The 25,337-nt window shown below is 40.6% G+C and overlaps 1 protein-coding gene across 19 annotated transcripts in view; it reads left to right on the plus strand.

Annotated features, from left to right (window-relative positions):
• LOC122617976 (poly(rC)-binding protein 3) overlaps positions 1-25,337 on the plus strand; it is a 97,511-nt gene that overhangs the window by 44,973 nt on the left and 27,201 nt on the right. For all 19 annotated transcript variants that reach the window (XM_043794055.1, XM_043794057.1, XM_043794059.1 and 16 more), the window contains exon 2: positions 20,603-21,176. In XM_043794055.1, the coding sequence (XP_043649990.1) occupies positions 21,078-21,176 (99 nt within the window). In that variant the 5' untranslated portion in view covers positions 20,603-21,077. The remainder of the gene's footprint in view (positions 1-20,602; positions 21,177-25,337) is intronic.

A 25,337-nucleotide genomic window follows, 5' to 3' on the forward strand; every position in this document is an offset into this window, starting at 1 on the left:
ATTATGAAGGCTCTCTAAAAACGCCCTACTGTTTCTGTTTATTTGGTTTTTGAATATTTTTTGCTTGTTCGTTTTGATCAAGTAAACTAAATAAGTGTGAGTGTGTGTGTCACAGTGGTTGGTTTGGACTTTGTTTATGTGCCGGCATTTTCATTCATAGTCGTCGTACAGTTTTAGATGATAATTCTTTTTATGCGAGGGGGCAGCACGCGCTATTTTCTTATACTAAGCACTCATATCTGAATCTGAATACATGCACATGTATCTGTAGGTGAAAATGTGTGCTCTGTGTGTTACGGCATTATCATTAGCTCTTGGGAATATTTTTTCTCCTCTCAGGCAAGTTCATTAACTTTTGAATTGTGCGCGGGGGCAACAATTTGTCAAAAAATCTGTCAGACATGCGATTTTTAAATTATTATTTTATATGCCCGGATTATGTGCACATAACTTCTGTCTACACTTTGTATATTTCTCGTTCTCTTTCTCAGATTCTCGATCTACACTGACCCATATGCGGTGTGAGCAGAGCATTTCTTCTCCATAATTCCCTATTTATGTTTGTCATGCGAGCTTCCAAATAAAAGTTTGACCAAGCAATTAAAAAGGCCAGACAAAGTTGTGTCCGGTTTTAATTTTTGGAGTTGTCGTTGATTAGCTGTTGCTGCCCCACTTGACCAACTGATGGAGGCACTGACTGACCGACTGTCTAATTGACTAACTAACTAACTGACTGGCTAGCTACCTGCTGAGCTGGTTTACTTTATCTTTTAACATCTGTGTGTTTAGGGGGTTAGCATTACCAGTTCCGTTTCGTAGTCCAATATGACGTCACAATGATTAAAAACCAGAAGAGACTAGGCTAGGTTGAGCACCTGACTATGGGACAACAATGGATTATGGTATAATTCAGTCATATTTCGCATAATATTCGTGCGAATCGTCGTTTAGGATAGGCATGACCCCTGCTTTTGAATTCAAGTCAAGGGTACAGTGTCTAGTAGCGGTTTAATAAAACAGGCATAGAAATCAAGCCGATTCTTCCTGATGCTAAGAATCTACTGTACCACGCATGACAGTAAATAATATCAGATTATCGATTTGCATGCTTTAATTAATAGGAATTTATAAAATGAACGTAGTATCTCTTCTTTGATGCGTTTGCAGTGACCGAAGAGTAGTTTTCCGTTTTCTGGCCAAAAATAAACATTTCGAATGTGTTTTCCAACAGCTGGTGGCCAAAGTAACTTTGCCCCAAAAGAAAAAATCCAATAAATTCATCTTTTAGCGGACAAGTTTGTTTATCCTACTCTCCCTAGCTCATTTAGTTTTCCGTTTTAAAATTATTTACTTTGCTTGAGATGCTATTGAATTGGAAGTTTTAGTGAGGCCAATTCCATATGCAAATGTTTCCGGTAGAGATTCTGATTTACTACTTGAATGATTTAAACTATTTTGTTTTCCACTTGCCTAACAGCGTATGTTCATTAAATTCTCTGTTTTCTCTCTTTTCAGGTACGTGTCCATGCATTGAATTCTGTGCCAGCGATTTTTGAATACATCTCCCGTTTTGTGTAAGGTCTTTTCCCCGCCCACTGTCTGGCTGTGAATAGATTTCTTGGAATGGACTTTTTCCAGTAGCAGATGTTATAGTAATTACGGCATTCATCAGTCTAGTTGGCTCGCAAGCGATTTAGCCATCATCAAATTAGGATTAATAATGGGAACAAAGTGGTGCAGATTAAGGCGAGACAATCGCGTGGTGATTATTTTAATAAGGCGAAAAAAGATTATATTAACCCTAAACCCTTCATTTCATTCATTATTGCCAAATGCGCTGCATATCTTCTTTTCTACAATTTTCTATCAAAGACCTTTTAACTTTTGCCTAATTGAATTAGATATATTACAACAAAAACGTAGGATAATCACTAGCGCAATCAATATTTGAAGAACTAGGTTTCTGGACCCGAGGCGCTCCCAAGAATAGTTAACAATTTCCGGGCCTGAGAGGAAGTTGCTTATTTTGAACTGCGGATTTCTGATCCCCGCTTTCAATCAGTTTTATTTGCGGTGGGTTCGGGAGTGGATTTTGAGAACCACATATAAGTTTGATGGCTGACAAACAAGTATTAAAGAAATGGTTGAAAACTCATTTTCTTCGGCAAGGAGAAAAACTAGTTATTCCTGCATCTCTTCTGCCTGTTTTTCGGGTTATGAAAAGTTTTCCCAGACCGGGCAGCTGTCCGGCGGTTATCCCAGTAGCAAAAACTCGTATCATAGCCGAGAAACGTTCGTCTCCATCCGATTGCTCTGCGCTCGGCCTGGACCAGAAACTTTTCCATCATAATCTACTTAACTTTTGCTGCAATCAATTGCAAACTTGTGTAGCAGCGTTGTGCCGCCTCATTGCATTTTACACAGCCTCCTCTCAGGCGGTTCTCCACCCATATATGTGCAAGATTTCTTTGTGCAGATACAGAACGAACCGAGAGATACTTTTCCTTTGCCAGTGCCTGTGCCATTGCCTTTGCTTTTCGAATTTGTTAAGCGGGCCGGGCCGTTAATAGAAAAGTTGTCAATGTTTTTTAGACGGCGGAGGAAGCAGAGGAGGCTGTCAGTTGCGCTTATCTTATCAGTGCAAAACGGGGAGAGGTGAAGTTGCAACTTTCTGCTGCCTGTCTTGTGCATAGTCTGGGCTGCGGATGCATCTGCGTTTCGTCCGGTTTCGAATCTGTGTGTGTTGCCTCTGCAGCGAATACAAACGCACTATGTTCGAGATTCTCCTACAAGCAAGCTATAGAAATACGTACACAAAAGAGAGAGAGAGAGAGAGAGAGAGAGTACACACACAAAAGCTTCGCAGATATAGATACAGCCCACAGGCGGCACATGCATTCTGTAGATACAATATCTTAAAGATGCACTGAAGCGTAATTGCTGTTACCTATTCCAATACCGTCTCCTCCCTCTGCTGTCGCCCATCGCCTGGCAGCGCAGTCTTGTTGAGCTTGTTAATAGTATTGGACAAAAACAAGAATGCTATTGGTTTTGCCCAGAAGCGAAGGTTGCAGAGTATTTATCAAACAAAGGGCAATGTTCTTTACATTGCAAACGACGGAAATGATTTCTCCTCTAGTGAAACAAATGTAATGGGCCAGAGATTCTTTGTAACCGAAGATTACGTTGAAAACTTTAGATCAGCGTTGCGTTTCAAAAAGTTCTGGGTTAGTTCTTTTAACAATTTACGGAACAAAATATGAAAAATATATACAATCCATTGAGGTTTGATAAGGGTAATAATTGATAGTTTATCCGACTACTATGGGCAATGGGTCATCTATAACAGTGGGATTACCGATGATATAACCCTACAAATAATGAACTATCGTTCGACCTGCTCAGTCATCTTGTGGCTGAATTTCCAACTCTCAATTTGGGGCTGGGGGTTCGGATGCTTGGGTCAAGCCATATTGAACTCTGAAGCCCCAAAGCCCTCGTCTTCCCAATGCTTCTAAATATTTTGTTTTTCAAATTTGGCACATGAGTCTCTCACTCGCTCTTTTCGATCTGGTGCGAGTATAAGGCATTGTGCTCTACTGACTTCTGGCTAATTGCTTGCTGCCGGCTTTGTTATTGCTGTTGGCAGTATCTATCTGAGCGAGTAAGTGGATGTATCTGTGAGTATCGAGTATCTATTTGCCATTGCATTGTTGTCTCGTTTGCGCAAATAATTGTAATTGATAGTTTGACTTTTACTAAGCGGGAAAGAGAGACTCGGATGCATTGTGCATTAGTTAAGGGCTTAGTTTACGGCTCTGCTTCTCTGTTGTTACTTCTCTTACAGGGTAATTGGATAGCTACGAAAGTACGAAAATTCAAAATAGTCCAACCCAAAGACCTTTAGCTTGACTCGGGACGCCATCGCTTGAATCACTTGAACTGTGATATTTTCCGCATCAGACCTTTGCAAACCAGTTTTCCCCCACAGTAAGCGGCATTACTCATACGCCAAGTGGAACATTAGCACTTCTCCGGAGACTAGCTCAATTCTTCGTCAAATTATGTGCATTTAAAATGTGTGAGCAAAAAAAAGAGGTTTATTTTCTTCTTCTTTAGCCGTTTTTGTTGTTATTATATCGCATGCTTAATCGAATGTTTAAGTTCTTATCCCGCTTCCTTACTACACTGGAAACAAGTTGTTTGAATCGCTTAAGCTTATTTTCAACAAAGTTTAGATAGCTACAACATTACAGATGTTTTATTATGGAGTTATATACACTTAAGGCATTTCTTTATTTATAAATATAGCCCATACATGCAATATAATCAGAGTTCCGGAATACTTAGTTATATATGTATGTATACATAGTTAACAATATTAAACGTGCGATATGCATGTGTGTGTTTCTCGATCCGTTGGCTACTTGCACTCTTCTTTTTTTTGTTGTTTCTTCGGCAGTCGGTTGGTTGTTTTTATTTTTTTGCGAATGTCGAGCGTTCATTGCCCGCGATATGCTGTTTCTGCTTTTCTTGCCCAGTTGTTTGTGTTGCTTTGGCTTAGCTGCATTTAGATTTTTTATTTATTTTTAACGCACACACAATTTGTTAATCTGACTCGCTGTGCGGTTGTTTTTATTTTTCGCATATTTTTGCATTTTGTTAGGATCCAGACAGATACATACATGTATGGAGAGGCTAGAAGAGTGTTAGGTGGGGTGATGGGCTAGCAATCGTCGCCTATAAGGTCACATACCTTCTTCGAAATACTCATCTCTCCATTTATCTTAGGGTGATATCAATTATGTGGTGAGCATAACCTTAAACATCAGATGTGTCTGTCTTTATGAATTTCAGGTGTTTCGAATTATATCGTACTATTTTCTGTTATCGTTAGAACACGACCTATTATAAAGTTCTTGTTTAAAGGTGTACTCACACTGAACAAAAATGTAGGATTTTTATATGGTCTCTTTAATTAAAATCATCAACGAATAATACAAAATATATTGATTCTAAAATTAAAAATAGGTGTGTTAAAAGGTCAAAAGTAATCCTCTTAACTCCAACTAAATACATAAGTGTAACTGTTTTTAATCGTGTTCTAATCGCGATTTGGGGAACATATTACTACATTTTTATCGCGCTTGTATTCCACTTCCCCCCTTTTTGGTGACTGATAATCGCTACGGCCGATTGCTTATCAATTTATGATCGAAGTCGCATTTTTGGCTCTGCCGTTTTACTCGCCGGTTTTTCAGTCACTTAATCAGTCGGTTAAACTTATATGAATGTGCATTTTTGTATTTAAAGAACTCCGCGTGCAAAGGCAACATTTACTCGTTCTGTTTTGCTGCTGTACTTTATATGAAGCTTTAATTTAACTGAATCGGAAGGAAGGAGAGGCGGCCAATACAAGCTGTTTCGCATTTTATTTGAAATTCTATTTTTATTCACTTGCCCATGCGTTTTGCTGGCCGCTTTTTTGCTTTGTTTTGCTGCTGCTTTTTGCCTCGCATTTTTACTTTGGCCTGCCAACTATTTTTGTTTACTATTATATTTACTTTGTGTTGTTGTCGCTCGTTGTCCCGCCGGCATTTGCAAAGGGGCGTGGCAGAGGGGCGGAACGGAGGTCTTAGTGCGTTGATTTCCCGACCTAGCCGGCGACAATATTTGTTGTGCACTCGACGCCAAAGCCGCCAGGAGAGGCAGGAAAGCCGGGAAAAGCGCGACGTGAAGCGGGGTGAACCAGAATCCACGAAAGCGGGTATACTACAAAATAGCAGGGGTACGGGGGAAGGAACACGGCGAGGGGCAGACAAAAACCAATGGGAAGGCAGTCCGTCCGGTATTTCTAGCACTAGACTGAAAGAGCCTAGGCATTTTGCGGTTACAGTGGGCCAAGCGCTCATAAATGTGAACCAAATCCAATAAAGTTCTATAATAGTAAAAAGTAAAATTGAAAATTAAATCGGCCTAGGTATATTCTGAAATACATTTTAATATAAATGTAATTAAAGTGTAACCAAGTGGTTTCTGGAAAAAATATAATTGCTTTTGGGGCTTTATATCAGCTCAGAGACTCGAAAATGGCCAAATAATTCGGCCGTTAAAACATTTTGAATGGAAACCGTTTAATATCATAGAAATACATGCACCTAGTCCTTATTGATTTTATTGGCTTTCTTCGCCTTGCAATAGCAGGGACAACAAACTCAGAAGTGAACTACTTGAAGTCAGTGACTTATTAACGTAAGCATAGGTAATACGTTGTGCTGACAATTCCAGATCCATTTCTCTTCTACTACGTGACTTGACACAATTTTCAAGAAATAAATATTTTAGCTTTAATTGGGAATTACGCCGCAATCCCCGTTTTGACCACAAAAGCTTCCCACACCTGATTGTTTATGGTTATGGCCTCCACTGTGCCAGCTCTGGCCCCCTGAGCCCCCTCGGCTACCGCCACTGCCACTGCCTGGCTTCCAAATGAGTTTTGTTGTTGCTGTTGGGTTGCATGCCACTCGAAACGGCGCAAAGTTCTAGACCACTCCAAAAAAGGGAAATAAAAAGCACAAAATTTATATGCGCCGTCGCGCATGCAGTCGCGCCTCTCGACGTCGAATGTTGACACGTACGACGAAGTCGCGCCTTGTATGGCTTTCAATGGCAAGCAATTATTAATATTGCAAATGTTGCGGAGCAGGGCAGAACGGCGACTGAGCATCCCGAGCCTATAAATGTGACTTGGCATTAGGACTATGAGTTTATCTGCCTCTAAGATGGCATTTCGGGGTGGATTAGGCGAGTAGTTCGCAGTTGCAGGGAGATAAGCGGTACGGAACCGGTTGATAAGGAGGTCCTCAGCAGCAGGCCCCTTTTACAGGTTCAGTTAGGCTCCGTTGGAAAACAGAGCGTTTAAGCTAAGAGCTTCTTACCCATTAAACTATTTCTTCTTTTTTTTTTCAAAATGGCTACAAATGTAACACCATAAATATATTTAATGATATACGAAATTTTCATAAATTTAAAGCGAACGAATTACTAAAAAGTATGGGCGGAAAATAAATGTAATATTTTAGACTTTCGCAACTGAGATGATCTGTTGATTGCTAGAATAATAGCGAATCTTTCATCAAGCCAGACCTCCAATGCTTCATTGCCATCTCTGTTCCGCCGTTACTCTCAGCCGTAGGGCAACGTTGTTATCGGTATCAAAACTTCATCATCATCGTCTTGGCAGAGAACACATATCGCACAGCGCACATTGCACATTGCACGTTGCTCGTGGCAACGCCGACATGAGCTCTTTTGTCTGATGACTTCCCACTGGTGCATCTGTGTGCCTACAAGTATACCTACATATGTATATACGGGCATGTGTATACTCCACTCGCTACGATATGTACATATCGGAGTATATATTGCGACTGTGTGCGCTTCAGAGTTGTATAGCAATTGAATATTTGCAAGAGATTTCCGTTCATTAAACCCGACAGCAACAGCAGCGGCAGCAGCAAGCAGCAGCCGCAGAAGCAATGTGGAGCGGAAAGAGATGGGAATACTCCCCCTGAAAGAGACGGCGATAGCGAGTGGAGAACCACCGTAGGCGCACTTTTGGGCCTCGAGGGGGATCCGTTCGTTGGCGAGGAAATGGAGGGGAGTGCCCCGGACTTGCAGTTGATGATTTTAATTTTTATTTCATCCTCCCTACAAGCTAATAGCAGATACAGTGCGAAAGGGAAAAAGAGGACGGACAGAATGAGATAGAGAGTAGGAGCTTCGGCTATAATAAAATTCCTCTTTAAAGTTTTGCGCGTCGATTTCGTGTGCATAGTGCTGTCGAAGCGGAGTTCAATGCACTCGGGAAACTAATTTCCCAGAAATCTATTAACTCGCTTTTCTCCTTTAAGCTCAGCTTATTAAGATGCAAATTTTAGTGCGTCGGAAGTATGTTTAAAATAATACACCAAACAAAAGTTAATTACTGCTATCGTGGGATACCGTGGGATTGTTACAATTTGAATTCCATAGGGGTAGTAAGTAATAAATGGTCATAATACGATTACGTATTTAAATTGGCAAAAATCAATTTAATTCGTTATAAGCTTAGACTTCGCCCTTCTCCATTGTTTTATATTCTACATGGATCACTATATATACCTGTTTATCTATACTGAAGAGTTTAGTAATCACTTTTGGCTGTACTCTGGTGTGCCTGCCAAGATTTTACCCTTACTTTGTTCCAGATGAAGTGGCCGAAAAACAGTTGAAATTAATCAAATGAGATTAGCTCTCCCACGACGGCGAACTTTGGCCAAATGTTTTGAATGAAGTGGACTGCAACTGGATAAATTTAGTTCTTATGGGCCTTCTGTGCCTGCGTATTGATTGAAGGTTCAATATATCGCATTCATGAAATTGTATCCACCATCAAAGTTGCATCACATCCACCCAAGACTGCTCGAAAGTTTAACACAAGTTGGGAAACAACGCAACTTTAAGTTCAATCAAAAGTTTTTGGGATTTCTGCGGGAAACTCTTAAGCTTCCTCTTTCAGATCTTTTTGCTGTTCCTAATTGCTGCACGTTGCATGTTCTCGGGTTCATCTGCGCATATAGTAAGCTACAGCTACTTGCACCGAAACAAAGCGAACTGAACCCATCATAATACCCTTGAAAGATTTTCTATGGCTAAAAGCAGAGATGTGTGCGGTGGCTCCGAGTCCAAATTTTTGCTGTTTTGCGCGCCAAGATGGGAACTCAACTTGAACAGGAAAACATGTTTGCAACTCCAGCTAGTGGCAATGAAAACTGTTGGAAAAAGCGGAGACAAAAAACCTGCAGGTTTCACATGTTCTCGGGTTCATCTGCGGCATATAGTAAGCTACCAGCTACTTGCACCGAAAACCAAAGCGAACTGAACCCATCATAATACCCTTGAAAGATTTTCTATGGCTAAAAGCAGAGATGTGTGCGGTGGCTCCGAGTCCAAATATCTTTGCTGTTTTGGCCGCGCCAAGATGGGAACTCAACTTGAACCAGGAAAATGTTTGCAACTCCAGCTAGGTGGCAATGAAAACTGTTGGAAAAAGCGGAGACAAAAAACCTGCAGGTTTCACAACTTTGACTTCGGCTCACGGAGGATCGGATGGTGAGGAGGAGGCGCGCCAAACGCCAAGTTTTCCTGGCCAAACCAGACGCGGTACCCTGTTTATTCATAGAACATGTTTGGCCATTTTCTTCTGGCTGGAGCCCGATTTCCGAGCTTCCCGCTCCATTCTTCCCTGCACTTTATGTAGCTTTGGCTTCTTTTTGTTTCTCGTCGCTTTTTGCCCACTGCAGCGTGCATTGATGCTTTTTTCTTGCTAACAACGGCCAGTTGTGGCCAAGAGGAGAACGGGACCTGCTGTTTTTCTCTTTTCTGAAGGTATGTTGGCCCGGTCTGGTGTGGTCTGGTTCGGCTCGGCTAGCTTTCTTTTCTTTTTTTCGGAATGGCTTTTAGTTGTTGTTGCTTGTACCTAATGTGCACTAAATGCTATTTATTCCTTTTCGCCTGTATCTGGATCTGTATCTGTGTGTGTGCGAGTGCACTACAGGCGGGTGTATGTTTCTGGACAGTGAAACAGCATTAACCTCGGGATATCCTTCTAAAAAGCGGATCAACAAATTAAAATGCTCTCGACTGCACCAAAAATGCAAATAGGATATACTAGGATTGAGAGAGTTTTGCTTTCTGTTTGCTTAATTGGTATATCAACTTGAGTTGTAAGAGGAGAACAAGTTTTTAAAAGTCTTTTCTAAAGACAGAAAAATGCTTATTTATTATTTATTATTATATTTATTTCAAAATTATTTATAGTTTGACCAACGCTAAACTTATTATAAGTGGGGAACCAATTTCAATGCGCTTAGAGTAAGTGGTTCAATGCAATGATCTATGCCTAGTGCTGTTCCTAAAATAAGTAGGGTATGGACTGACGAAATTGTTCTCTTATGCAAACCAAGCTGCACCCATCACCTGTACATACATACATGACATGCATATCTCCCGTTCTAGAGCTCTTCTTTACCGACCGTTTGGCATATTTTCAGCAGCTTCCAGCTACCCACACATTACCCAGAGCTTTGGCTCTGGCATTATTTCAAAAAGTGATTTTCGTTTACAAAATATTGCATAACTGCTCTGCTGGTGGTTTGAGCTGGAAGTGTGGGGTTGGGTTGGGCTATGGTTTCGTTTGGCTTGGTTGGTTGGGGGTTGGCAGTTCTAAACTTTGTGCGGTATTTGTTTTGATTTTTATTTCCCTTTTGGCCTCGGAAAAATGTTTGAATTTCTGGGAAAGCTACGGAATTTAAATTCAGCCTTAGTTAACCTTTAACAACTGGTATTTCTGTCATTTCTCCGGGACCGAATCGAGATTGCGATTGTGGATTATCTTTGAAAGAGGCGCAGAACGGCACTTGAAATGTTTGCTTTCTCGCCTGCCAACTTCATCAGCGGCTTCTGTCCAACTTGTTTGTTACCAATTTGCACCGAAACTGAACCACAGTGAAGGCAACGGAGATGGAGCCGAAGTCTGGACCATCAATCACATAAGTTTCATTTGGCTATCTCAACCAAAACCAGAACGTATCATTTAGGTGCCTCTGGCGGTTTATGCCTATATATGAATCTTCAACCGGAGAGAAAATACAAAATAAAAGTAACCTTGACAAAAATTTTTCAAGCATTTCTTAAGCGTTATGTTCAGGTTTCATTAAGCAAAGAAAACTTTTACCACGGGAAGAGTATCGGGTAAGAAGAGCCATAAGAAGGGGACATAGTAACAAAGGGTTCCCAAAGGTTTGGGCCGCCTTCCATAATGCGAAAGTTCGTGTTGAGCGCAATAAAGAACACTTCTTATTAGGAACCAATTTGTTATTTATGCTCTCTGTTTTAAATGAATTTTTTAAACATTTACTTGCCACAACAAAAGTCTGAGACTTTGATTTATTTTCCTAATATACGTTTACTCGTACAACGTTGCTACTTTAATTGAAATTCCTTTCCCATTGCGTATTTTGCCCGCAGGGTTTTCATTTTGCTAAGCCATAATTATATTTCTGGCATCTCAAATCCAATAAGCATTATGACTTGCTGCTTTCTCAGGGTCCTAAAGACATCGTTTGTCCTGGCTCCGCCGAAATCGACCCTCACATACTCCTCCCGGCACACAGCCCCCGGAAATGTAATGTACTGCCATATTTTGTGTCTAAAAATAGCTGGAGGAAACTTTTTGGCCCGCCTTCAATTTATGGCCTCAACGACTGTCGGCTAAATTCAAGCTCTCGTCGAGTCCTTTGCTCTCCTGCCTTCTGGAAGAATAGAAGAGCTCTTCTGCAATGGGAACATTTTGTCGCTTTATTGAATTAAAAATTCAAATTTCTATGGCGGGGAGATTTCTTTCTCCTCTCGACGGCATCGACAGCAAGCCGCCTTGCCAATGCCCATCATTAAATTAATAAATTAAAATGGAAAGCACTTTGTTTCAGACTTCATTTTAGAGCTCTGCACTTCCTCTTGGGCACAAAGCGATGAATTATTAATTTATGTCATCAACTTACTCGGAGCTGTAACATTTTAAATTACTCAGACGTTTTATTAAAATGAACGGAAGAGATTTCTAACGCTCTATAATTGGAATTGAGTTTCGGTCCGCCTGCAAGCGCAAAGCTCATTGGGTCATAGATAGTTGGTGTCGGATGTTACATGGTCCAAATGGTCTGTTAATGCGTTTAAGTTAACTAACTAAACTAACATAGCAATTCTAATAATTTATATACTTATGATATCAATTTTTTTTGTAACCACATAAATGTATAGAAAGGTGGGTTTTCTACTGTAAATATAATGGATAAATTATAATATTTATAATTAGATTTGTGTACTTAATTGAGAATTTTATGGCCATAACTCGTATTTTTTCAACAATTTTAGTTACATATTTTTGTCCCACTGTGTCTGACATCGGAAAACTTCCTTCGGGCGAATGTCTGCGTCTTTCTACTCCTTAATAGATTTTGTATTTTGATTGATTGCCTCGCTTATTCAATTGTGTTTGTTGTATCCCCATCTTCGATGCTCCTCCTATCCCCACTAAACCAGTCGGGCGGGCTTAACCTCCCACCACCTTCTCCGGGGCTCAAAGTCGCGTCTGCCTTGGCTTATGAAGCGTGTGATTGCTTTACTTACAGCTCCGCTCTAAGTTTGTCTGGTCTGACAGGATTTAACTGCATTATTACTTAAATCTGTAGCAAAAATTTCAATATCGATGCGGTAACCTTATCCTTTCTCCGTCTGTTTTCTCGTTCCCAGTTCCTTGGGGCTTTTTGTGAGGGTGTGAGGGGGGTGTGGAAGCAACCTAAATGAATTTTAATGCCCTTTAAAGCGACTTTCATATGCTGACTGGGTTCATGTTCTAGTTGCTGTTGTTGCTGCGAAACCATACTAGGCACCCAGTGAATGAGTGGCTTGGACTTGCACCGTCAGATACTTTTCGAAGTGCACTGTTGCATAAAAGCCCAGAGCGAAAGCTCCCCTTCAGTCGCTACCCCTCAAATGGCCAACTTTTACGTCAGTTACCATGAAAGCTAATACCAGTCGAAAAACATAAAATCGCCACGACTCTCAAATTCTATCCATTGATATTTGACCGACAAATGTTTGAAACCAAAAGTGTTGATATATCAAAGAGATAGTGAGAGAAGGACTGAGATGACATGAGCTGGTCTTTTTCACAAAATATTTTCCCAATTTCCTCTCGCCGTTGCAGCGATTTTCCTTTTTTGGTTTTTGTCATTTGGGAAAAATTGCAGCAGCAACATCCTGCATATCCGCTTCTAATTAGCGAAAGGATAACGAGATCGGCCACTTATATGAAATTAGCTAATTAATGGCCAGGCCTGAAGGGGTTCCATCTTAGCTTTAATTAGTTTTGAAATCTCAGACTTAAAATTACTGGAGGGCTACTTGTGGTTACATAGGTTCAATTTAATTGGCAACTTTCATGAACTTAGTGCATGTTAGGAACTGAGTAGTGTAAAGTCCACTTATATTTAATGTAATTATATTTCAGTTCTTAACATTTTCTTTACGAATAATTTAAGTGTATTCATCGTACTCGTTGGGATTTTAAAACCACCTAGATAGAAATGGCTAAGAGACTTTGTATCAATGAGAAACAAATCTTGTTTAAAAAATTAATGCCGCCTTTGATGGGTGAAGTCTGGCGATGATGATGAAGATGGACGATAATGATGATGGTGGCACGCCAAATCGCATTTCATGCTTTGGCATAATCATCTTTGGGTGCTAAAAAGGCGAATGCCCCTGAAGAGTGAGGGTGCAAGGGAGGTGCCTTGGGGCGGAGGGTGGTGCCTGTAATTTATGCGACTTGCAACGGTGCCTTTTGCTACTGCAACAACAAAGCAAACAAAGATAGAAACAAACATGGCCTGGGCCATATTTTTCAGTCGCTTGTTTTTTTTCCCTATTTTTCTAGTTTTCTCCTCTTGTTTTTAATAAGATTTCTTCAAGCAGACGATGACGATGTCTCAAGACAGGTGTACATGCTACACAGGTGCAAGTCTATATGCTGCGTGTGTGTTTTCCTTTTCTGTTCTTTTCTTGCGAGGCAACATTTGTAATGTTTCGCCCCGTTTACGTCGACGGCGTTAATAAAAATGCGCCTCCATCTTGGACCTAAGCCCGCTGAGCTGCAGCAAAAGCTAGGTGGCGTCCGTATTCACTTGTCTATGGGTGGCCTACTTAATTTATGAGACGCGAGAATTTGTTGCACTGAGGAAAGAAGGAAAGAAAAAAGACGCTGGGGGAAAAAGGGGGCGGGTGCACTTTGTAATTAGTGCAGGGTGCAGAGCGTAAATCTGCAGCCAAAGAAAATGTATCTGGCAGATACTTAAAGCCTCGCCGGCGACAACCAACGGAACAGCAGAACAGAGTAGAACGGAACACAGCATTTGCAGAAAGACATAGCGAACATGGTGTGATTGACCGCGTTAGTGCAAATAAATGAGTAGCAAATGGTTGATTCTTCATGGGTTCTAGGTGAGAAAAAGCGGGCGGTAAATGAAAATCGGTAGGAAACCTCAAGGAGAATTTAGTGGAAAACAGGGAGGGAAGATGTCTAAACATCCCTTACACAGGATGCGGGATGACATCGAAGTTATCCAAGTTTTTATACTTTAAGTGCCCAGATTTCATATAATATTTTACATAATTTTAATGCAGTGTTAAAAACTTATGGGTGTAGCAAAAAGATTATTTACATTTGGTGTGTAAAGAATTCCAAAATCGCGAACGAAAAAATGTTTTACCACAATGAACGCAACCAACAATTTTCGCTTTACCCAGTAAGTAATTACCACACTTGTGAAAACTCCCTCAATAAGCATTCTTTCGGTTCTCCATACATGCATTCAAGTCGCAAATAGTTCTCAGTTTACTACCCCTAAAATGATGAATCCGCCAGAAAGTCACATTTTAATCATGCATCTCGGACAGTTCGTCGGCAGTGAGTGGCCTCATTAAAGTTATTATCAGGAAGGCGAGGGCACAGGCTGTTGTTAAACTTTTTGCTGACACTGTGCGTGTGGCCGGGCAGCGACAACAAAGAGCTATCGGGGGGATTTTAATGTCGAAACGAGGAGCTAGGGCTGGAAATGATTTGGACCGACTGGCGGAATGGAAACGTAAATGCACAATAAAGTAGAAGGATTAAGGATTATGTCACAGCCAAACACATGACTGGAAAAGTGGGGAGCTGGATACACAGAGAGACAATGCAACAAACAATGACAGGAGTGACAAAAATGTTGGCACAGGTTTCCTCTGCCCTGTTTTAACTTTTTCATTCTGCCTGGCATCAGCATCCTTTATCATCCATCCTCGTGTGGATGATGATGAAAAGGAAGACAAAACGATGATATATGTGTCACAGCCAGAAGCAAGCCCAACTTGCACATTCAAAGTATTTGGATACCCAAACGTCGGGCAATGCGAAGTGACATTTAATTAGACGGTTTCAAACTGATGACCGGGTCAAGAACCATAATCTCAAACAGCAGCCTTTGAAGCTAGCAACAGCCAGAAAAGGTAGCCTATATGGGGAAATATTTTAACTAGGTCGCCGGATGTTCTAGCCTCCGGAGACTGTTTTGTATTTGACATAATCAAGTCAAAACTCAATTCTTGAAATTCAGGTTTAGGCATTCCGAATGAAACTGTTTAGTTTACTCGTGCATCTTTATTTATTAATTCAGCAGTTTAGTTTTAGTCATTAAAAGGAAATCGACATGAGGGGTTGTTTCTCCTAAATATGCAAATCCGTTGCCCAACATAAAAGCAGAAGCTTAGGAAACAGATTGTATAGGGACCGGTCATAAGCCAAAGTAATTGGAAATTAAATTGGGGGATTTCCGTGAGTGGAAGTGACAGCCACGTGACAATCAAAGCCGTAACCCACTCACGACTCACGTACTCATAACTGACTTTTTGGATCCAGAGGCTGCTCCCCGTTGATGGCCAATAATTGCTTTATCATGGCGGACAGACTAGCGAAGAATATCATTTTACCATTAATAGAGGAGCGTGGGGGAATCCTTTTTGGAAGGAAACTATACAATACACATAGAAATGCTGTAATAGGCACGGAAAAAGATTGCTTTTTCTGGTGAGACCCCTGGTTATGGCATAGAGTAATTTTAATAGGTCACCATATTAGGGGATTCCCGAGCAATTCGTTCACTCTCTGGTTATGGTTATAGTTGGTATTCCCGGAGCGAGGTCGCATTGTTTGTGTATCGATTGTATAGCTGCGGATGCTGGGTGCCATCACCCACTTTCCACCCAGTTTCCGCACATTTTCCACCCATTTCTTCGCATGGTTATTGGCCTTTTGCCCACGCGATGACATGTGCGTTTAATTGCGTTTTACTTATTTGACACAAATTAATATGGCAGTCGCCATTTGCTTCTCCCCTTCTGTGTCGAATCCACGAAAGTATGCTATAATTTTCCCCTAAACTCTGTTCTCTGGTAATTAAATATTTCTGCAACACTTGCTGCTCCTTGTTGGGTTAGGTGGCAAAGAAGAATTCTACTTTGGGGAAAAAGAAAAAATCAGCCCTGCGAGCCTTGCCTTCAACTGGCAAGTGAAGTGGAAAATGTTTTAAAGTTCCCTGGGACTGAGTCTGAGTGACATGACGAGAACCGGGAATCATGACCGAAATGTTATTAAGTGCTGCCAAGGGACCAAATCAAGAGACCTAGAACTCGGGCCCAAGAACGTCAAGCTATCCTAAAATCCTTGACCACTTTCGACTGAAAAATTTGTTTCAGTATTTTACATATAAATATTAATATTATTACAGGAAACGACACCAGTTTTTGTATGTGGTTCAGGTTGTGTGTGTACACATAATTATGCAATTTAATGAGTTTTCTCTTTGCTGTCGCAGCCCCCAAGCTACTATACCTTCAGCCTACCCACAGATATCCCCATTAAGCGCACATCTCCAGCCCCTTTGCTAGGACAACTGCACATGTGCATAATTAATTTGAAAAATTAATTCTGTATACATGAGATGTCGAAAGTGCTGGGTTATATTTTGTCATATAATCACTGGTTATTCTTACGTATACATTAAGTAATGAAAACGTGTTTATATGCCACACATTAACAACTAGTCCGATTTTTCCTTTTGGTACCGCTCATCAAACGTTTTGATAACTAATTAGGTAAATAAACAATATTCCAGGATATTTGCAGAATAGCGAAAACATACAGTTAGCAAAAGTGAGCAGTGTAACGAAAGTGTAGTTAAAGGCAGAGACAGCGGCGATGACGATGATGATGCGGTTGACTTGGCCACAACAACGACGTCGACGGCAACGACAACTTGACATAGGAGCCTGGTCTGGTGACTAGGAAAGACAGCCGGGGTGAAAGCCTTCTAGTCACAGCCTCCTCCGCCTGCTGTTGACGTTTGCTTGCAGCCCAAACCCCGGTTCCCTGCCACAGTGCCTCCTCTCATTTTCCCTTGACTGCTATAAACGAAACGAAAACTCCTCACGACGGCGATGAAATTGACGTATAAAGTCAACGGCGTCAACAAAGTCGCTCTTCCACTCCGTTTTTCCGTTTCCCAACTCATCGTCGAGCACATGACAGCACTTTTGAGACATGTGTGTGTCGCGTTCAGCATTTAGCATTTATTGTGTCTGTGTATATGTTTTATTTTTGTTTGAGGTGGTCCAACATGTAAATGAAAAATCCTAGGTCCTTCGGTATATTAAACCATATTTTGCTGTCCCGCTTACCAGAATTATGAATTGAATTGAAATGGCTGAGAATGTTAATGAGTTAGAAACAAAAGTTTATGTCGGGGTTACTCCAATTTGCCAACTCTTTTGAAGTTGGCTGGGGAGAACAAGAACAGAGAACGGATGAGCAGATTCTTTGTGATTTGTGGCTTTTTTTTTATCTTGCAGGAAATTAGAAATCTTTTCACACAGCCAATCCACATTTACTATCTCTGCCATCCTCGGTGTGTGCGTGTGGAAAGCCAAAGAAAATTAGAAAGCTAACTGGTTTGGCTGCCATTACATACATTGGCATTTTTATGTCGAGTTAATTAAAAGAAAACTAGTTATGCTATGCTCCTTCTGCACCAAGAAAAATTCATTAAAAAGTGGGAATACAGTCGGAGTTGAAGCTAAAGTACGTCTATCTGTCTGTCTGTCACACAGTGCGTATGATTGATAATGAGTTGAGAGACGAAAACGAGTTGGATGGGTCTAAAGAATAGAGTTTCGTTGAGACATCTTCATTTTTCACAGACCATCCTTTCTGGTCACATTCCTTCAACAAAACGTATTTTTGTTTTTGGATTGCACTTGGCTTGGACACTCGCGGACCCCTCTTCTAATCCTTGCCCCACAAAAACTCCTATTGTGTGAAACCTGAACTGTCATTGTTTTTACCCTGCCGGCTCCTGCTGCGGAACTTCTTCTCCGCCTCCGACCTTCATCTTCGGTATTCCCTGGTGTGCAACCGTAAGACATCACTGCGGGCGTTCTCCAGAGTCGAGCAATAGATATTAACATGGGTTCGTTCGGTGGATGGGATGCGATGGCAGGGAAAATGACTGGTTTCCAATGGTGCTTCTATTGTCATACCTATGTATAGTGCAATTTACATACTGGCAGCTCAGTTAGGCAGGACGAAGCTAGATATGTTATTTCTAATTTGAGTTCATCTTTGATACGGACAGACTGGTAAAAGGATTCGTAGAATATAAGCCTAGTAAACATACACACAAGGCACTCTGAAAGAACCACACTCTTTGCTTTCTAAGAAAAAAAAAATTAGACATTTTTAAAAAGAGTGGGTTTCTAGGCGTTAGGGTGGGCGTGGCACATGTTCTGCACATCGATAGAAATTTACAACACTAATACAAAAATGAAAAAATATTAATACATTTTCCCAAAGAGTGGGCGTGGCAGCTTTGGACGGCTTGTGGGCGTTAGAGTGGGTGTGGCAGCATGGGTCAACAAACTTGAGCTGCGTCTATGTCTGTAGAGAATCTGTATGCCTAATCTCAACCTTCTAGCTTTTATAGTTCCTGAGATCTCGACGTTTATACGGACATAGCCAGATCGACTCGGCTATTGATCCTGATCAAGAATATATAATCTTTTTATGGTCGGAAACGCTTCCTTTTACCTGTTACATACTTTTCAACGAATCTAGTATGCCCTTTTACTCTACGAGTAACGGGTATAATTATATTATTTAAATAGTTTACTTTTATTTGCATTTGGACTACAATTGGCTTACATAAACAAAACAAACATGAAAACAAGAGAGAACGCTATAGTCGAGTTTCCCGACTATCTGATACCCGTTACTCAGCTATTCGAAGTGCGAAGGAGAGTCTTCAGCACATACAGTTTTTGGCGGTTTTGTGGGCGTTAGAGTGGGCGTGGCAAAAAGTTTTTTGGCAAATCGATAGAAATTTACAAGACTAATACTAAAATGAAAAAATATCGAAACATTTTTCAAAAGTGTGGACGTGGCAGTTTTGGGCGGTTTGTGGGCGTTAGAGTGGCAACATGAATCGACAAACTTGCGCTGCGTCTATGTCCCTGGAGTCTGTATGCTTAATCTCAACTTTCTAGCTTTTGTAGTTCCTGAGATCTCGACGTTCATACGGACGGACAGACGGACATGGCCAAATCGACTCGGCTACTGATCCTGATCAAGAATATATATACTTTATATGGTCGGAAACGCTTCCTTCTGCCTGTTACATACTTTTCAACGAATCTAGTATACCCTTTTACTCTACGAGTAACGGGTATAACAATAAGAATGGAGGATGAAAGGAACTCAATAACTTTGGACATATAAGGCGGAGGGATTTCTTTGATCATGGGTTGATAGCAGCTGTAATGAGATTGTGTAGGAAGAGAACCGGGCCGGCTCTGCAATGCGACAGATGGCTTGCCGTTTCCCAGGATAGGTTTCTTAGGGCATACTTCAAATTAGGCGTGGCCGTGGAGGAGCTTTTTCGATTTAGCCAGTTATCCAGGCAAAAGTTAAGTGCAGCGGACTCGGACAAAATATGCGCATTTTTGACGGGAAGACCGAACTTCAGAACGGTATTCCTCTTTCTGCCTAGGTGAGCTGAGCCACCGTTGCATGGGGAATTAGTGCGCATAATTTCATAAACAACTCTGCCATCATGCATCCCTGATGGGAATGGGTATGTGTGGTGCAGGGGTGGGGAGTGAAGCCGCGGGAAATGACAGAAAGCTTTTGGTAGTCTTCGCGTTGGTCGCTGCGCAAATATTTCTTGTGCCCCCCGGGAATCATTTTTGCTTGATGCCGATTTAGCCGGGAACATTTGTACATATTCGTACATATGCATGTGAACACGGGGTACATCGAGTTATGCTGGGAATTCTTTGATAGGGGCGGGGCAGAAGGAAACCAGCGAAAATTTGTACGAGTATCTGTACTAAATTTCATATGAAGTGATTTCAAGCGTAAGAAACGTCCCAGCAACAGCACCGGGAGTACATCAATATTATATGTATATATTTGTAGCTCAACTACACTCTCATATGAGGCGCAACGTTTGGAATATGCGGAAAAACTTGGCGCAGGTTCAAAAAAAAGTCCGAACAACCAGAGAAAGAAGAATTTCATATCAAAATTACAAACAGGCCCAGGACAGTGGCCAACTCTCTGCCAGAAGAATGTGGTTGATGAACGAGTCCGGTAGGGTAGGATACCTCTCGTCCCGTCCGTATTGTCGTTGTTCAGCTCAGCCAAAACTGCCGGAAGTCGTGAACTCAGCATGGGAATGAGATTAAATGCATTGCTGGCACTCTGAGCATAAACCAATTTGACTAATTTCGTGATTTATTGGGCCGAGTGGAAAATTAAAAATTTTTCAAATGGCAAATTACATTTTAAAAATGCCTAAAATGATTTATGCGTGCCTCACTAACCGTTTCAATTTCTTATGTCTGTTTGCAGCTTAGGCACCCAACAAATGTACATCTCTAAATGCATAAGCTAAGCAACAGTATTTTTGCTCAACAATAAATATACGAAAACATTGAACACGTGAATACAAGAAATATTTTCGTAGCCGTGATTATTTGTTGCATTTGAATGATAACTTTGAAGATACGAGCAGCAGAGAGAACGCATCGAGCTTAAGCCAACAACGTAGTACGACTAGTAAAAGACACCACCAATTTAAGTTTATCTAGAAAAAAAAATACGCATACGCAAGCAAAGTAGCCAAAATATCTATATGTTTAGTACGTGTATTGGTCATTTATGATTGATATACTCGCATAGCAAAGTTATATTTACAAAACCCACAACATAATCGGAAGAGGATCCCGCAAAAGGCAATTGCAGCGATACAGACCGCCGAGTACGGTCAGATCCACATACATTTTCATCCAAATCGCGTTAAGACAAAGCCGGCAAAATAGATACCATGGAAGACAATAACACGAGCAGCAGTGCGGGCGGTGCGTCCATCAAACACGAGGATCCTTCGGTGACACTCACAATAAGGCTGATTATGCAAGGAAAGGTAAGCTAAACTGTATTTCATTTTAAAGTATTTTAAAAATCTAACAAAAAGACTGGCTTCCATGGACTCTATGCCACCCCATTAAAAGTTGTATAGACATATATTTATAAGTTAATATGTCTGTATAGATGTAAAACAGAAAGCTTAGTCTTTGGAGTCACACCACTCCTGCGACGTCCAATCAAAGTGGTCAGAATATAAACGCTTTTATGCACACCATTGAGCTCTGACATCTTAAATATTTATGGACCTCGTTTTCAATTTGCACAAAATCAATAACTGTGATGGCAGGCGCAGAATGGGAAATCAAACAAAGGGCAACCCAGCCAGAGCGAACATTATTGAAAAAATTACACATTAACGCGTGAATTTTGTATGCAAATTATAATTAAATACGCGCCACGTCACGCATTACGCCATTGCATTTATGAAATGGGGCAGTGAGTGAAAAGTCGCGTGGGAGTCGGGGATATATGATTGTATATAAATGCGTAGAGATATAAACACAGGGCCATAAAAACGAGACGAAGTAAGGCATCGGTTGTTAAACAATCATTACGGCTCCCAGATATGAGCAATAAAAACAAAAACAAATAAAATACACTACTTGCATTGACCACAAAAACAAAATTCGAACACACATCGCATTTATATCATATTTAAATGCTGCACGAAGAAACGGACATTCAACGGGCTTTTTTTGCATAGCAACTCGGCCTGCGGGGCGACAGGTTAAACCAGTTGCAAAATGATGGCATATAAAAATAAATATTAAAATATTTACCGGGACGAAATTAACCACAAATCGAGGACAACAGCGCATTGTGTGTGCTTTAATCAAGGGAAATGTTTTGATAGCAATTGCTCAGCATAAATACCCCGAAGCGATTCTCTTGCTGTGAAAAAATATGTGAATTGAGAGTTCAATTGACGTAAATGATGCGATAATAGTTCCATTCAAATATTGTTTAATCAATATTTATCAAAGTACGGCAAAAGCAATTGTTGCGCTGGTTCGGATTTGGCGTTTATTCAAGCTTGCTATTGCTTGAGAGCAATATCTCTATAATTGAAGATATTTATTGAACACCAGCCTTTTTATTTCACTCACTTATTTACTGCAGTCGAAGTAGTCAAGAGCTAAGAGCGGCACTAAACAAAGAGATAGAAAAACAAACCCAAATAGCTGCTTATTTATTTAATAACAGCCAACAGCCATTACCAAAACTATTATTCAACGACATTAGTAGCCAACAACAATGCAGAGAAGGCTGTACACAGATACGCAGCGTCTTTTTTGTTTCTTGAGTTGAGTTAAGTTTCGATGCGATGAGATGAGAGGCTTGCCACTTCAGAGATCTTGGCCAGTTGGGCTCCCCCCAGCCCAATTCCCCAGCACGTGTTGAGTAGGCAATCCGTCATTTATCTTTTTCAGTCTGTTGCCCAGCAGAGGCTGATTTGCAGCGTGTTGGCCCAGGCATCCATTTAATTATAAGTCTTTCGTCGTTGTTGCATATTATTTTTATGCCATCAAGATTTGAGGGGCCGAGGCAGGTGCATCTAAGGCGACAGGCGCTGTGTGTGCATTGAGGTGTGCGGGAGGGGCTCGTTACATGATGTGCAGTCGAAAATTGGCAAAAAGGCCAGAAATATGTTTAGACGCGACAATTTATTGCAGAAGCAGCAGCCAAGCACACAAAGAAAGCAAATTAAGGCGAAATGGAGAGGGGGTAGAGTCTTTCTAGCAGAGATTTGGCTACCTGGTGTGGAATCCCTTTGCCGATCGCGGATCTCGTAAGTAATGGCGCACTTTTGGGCTTTTACAGAATGTGCAAGTATAAATATTGTGTAAATGCAAATGCGAGTTCTACACATTTGCCTTTTCTTTTTCTTGCCAGCACAAGGATTCGGGCAATAAATTCCCAAGACACTTTTGTGCGGCGCCGACAGACTAAGGCTGTCGTTTGTCGCTGTTGCTGGTCTTTTGATCGATAGTTATAGATTAGCATGATTTATGCGCCTTTTTCAACTGCCGCACAGATGTGAATATATTTGAAGCGCAATGCAAATCAAGTGGCGAACAGGAAAAACAGAACAAGAAACGCCAGTTCAGCGCGGCAATAAACAGCCATGTACCGTCAACTGAGTTGGCTTGAAAATGAATTGAACACAAATCTCGACAGCCGTATCCATATGAAGCATAATTGCGTTTAAAGAGCGGAGAGTTTGTTTTATGGTATAAAATAGGATAAAATAAAACTAATGTATTATTGGGATAGGTTTGGTCTCATGAATTCCCTCGACAAGAGGGAACCATTAGGGATTTGTAGATTAAGTTTGTAACCAAACTTTAAAACAATACAATGCAATGAACAAAATATGCGCTGCATTTTCAGCATTTAATATATTAATATAAATTGGAGAAGCAAAACAAGCTTAATAATATTGAACTTAATTGCCGTTTGTGATTGATTGGAGTCATCATCGCATTAATCTGCAAGCCGGTCATAATTGCCATTATTCATTATTAAAAAATTGAGTATAAAATCTCTGGGTTGGTACAGTCAGCGACACAAAAGTGCATAGCATTTATGGCAGAGAGTAGTGCACGGCCAGAGTTGCCATTGTTTGCCAAGTATATATTTTTGATATTTTCCAGCGTCTCTAATTAACTTTGGCCCCTTATTTTCATGACGAATGTCGCACTCAGTCGCTGGGTCTGAGTCAAAATAGACTGAGTTGCAGTCGCGTCCAAAGTCGTGATGCAGTTAATTAATTTATGAAAAATGAAAACTGGAAACTGGGAGGGAAAATAAACAACTTTGCCATGCAATGGAGCGACGGAGTGCGCAAAAGAGCACCTTTTTCTTTGTTTTTGGGCCTGGCTGCTTGGATTTCTTTAAATTGTTCGCTTTTCTGTACACTTTTTCATTTCTTGGCAGCCATACGCAAATTGCATAGAAAGAAACAGAAATGTGGGTTGCTCTCTCGCCTAGAATTGTCAGGGCAGTAGACAGAGATATTTGTTGTTGTTTGCAGTGGTTCTTATTTCTAAATCATGCATTTTTAATTAGTGAAATTGCACGATGCCGACGATGGACGGCACCTTTATGCGAATTTTCGTCCCAGTCTGCCACATTTCCCAAGCACTTGCCTAATTTTAATTAACTATTTTTCGAAGCGTCCGAGGTAAGGGCTTAGTTGTGCAATGGATTTTAATACATTCGTTTCCAAATGTATGGACGTTGCTAGGAGTTGTTAGTTTTGTTTTCATCGCCACAACTATATTTTCCAACTCAATTACCGAAATTAAGGTTCGGAGCTCTCCCGGAGTGCATTTCAGTATTCCTTCGTCTGCAGGAGACAATTCTCTTTAGCCCGTGCGTTGTTTTCGTTATTTAATCAAATTAAAAATGTGCCACTTGCTGCGTGGCATGGCCCTGTCCAGCATCTGGCCCTTGCAAATTGTAAATAATTTGATTTTACAATTTTTTGCGTTTCGATTGCCTGCAGCAGCACCAACAACAGGGCAACAATAAAAGACTACAGCCAAAAATGGGAGCTCAAAGAAGCTGGGTCCGCAAAAATCGAATTTTGGAAATTTGAAAGGTGGAATCGTTTGCCCATCGTTTGCCCATGTTTGCCCACCAATTAGTTTTTTTTGCCCACGTCCAGTTTTCAAAATATGAAATTTCGAAAATTTTCGAAAATTTTCGAACTTCAAAAAGTTGACTTTTTTTTTTTTAAATCGCAATAACTTCGTTTGCCCACGTTTGCCCACCCTTTAGAATTTTGAAAAAACGTTTAGTTTAGAAAATATAAGCACTTAAGGAATTAAGCATTTTTCATACCTCAAAACTAAATATTTTCAAACTTTTTTTTTTTAAATCGCAATAACTTCGTTTGCCCACGTTTGCCCACCCTTTAGAATTTTGAAAAAACTTTTAGTTTAGAAAATATTAGCACTTAAGGAATTAAGCATTTTCCATACCTTAAAACTAAATATTTTCAAAAAAAATCGTTTGCCCATCCTTTAAAAATGCTTTTAATCGTTTGCCCACCCTTTAAAAATAGTTTTTTTCGTTTGCCCACCCTTAAAAAAAATGTTTTCGTTTGCCCACCTCTTAAAAATAAATATTTTCAAAAAAAAAAGTTTGCCCA

Source organism: Drosophila teissieri, chromosome 3L (assembly GCF_016746235.2).
Source record: "Drosophila teissieri strain GT53w chromosome 3L, Prin_Dtei_1.1, whole genome shotgun sequence".
Taxonomy (NCBI): Eukaryota; Metazoa; Arthropoda; class Insecta; order Diptera; family Drosophilidae; genus Drosophila; species Drosophila teissieri.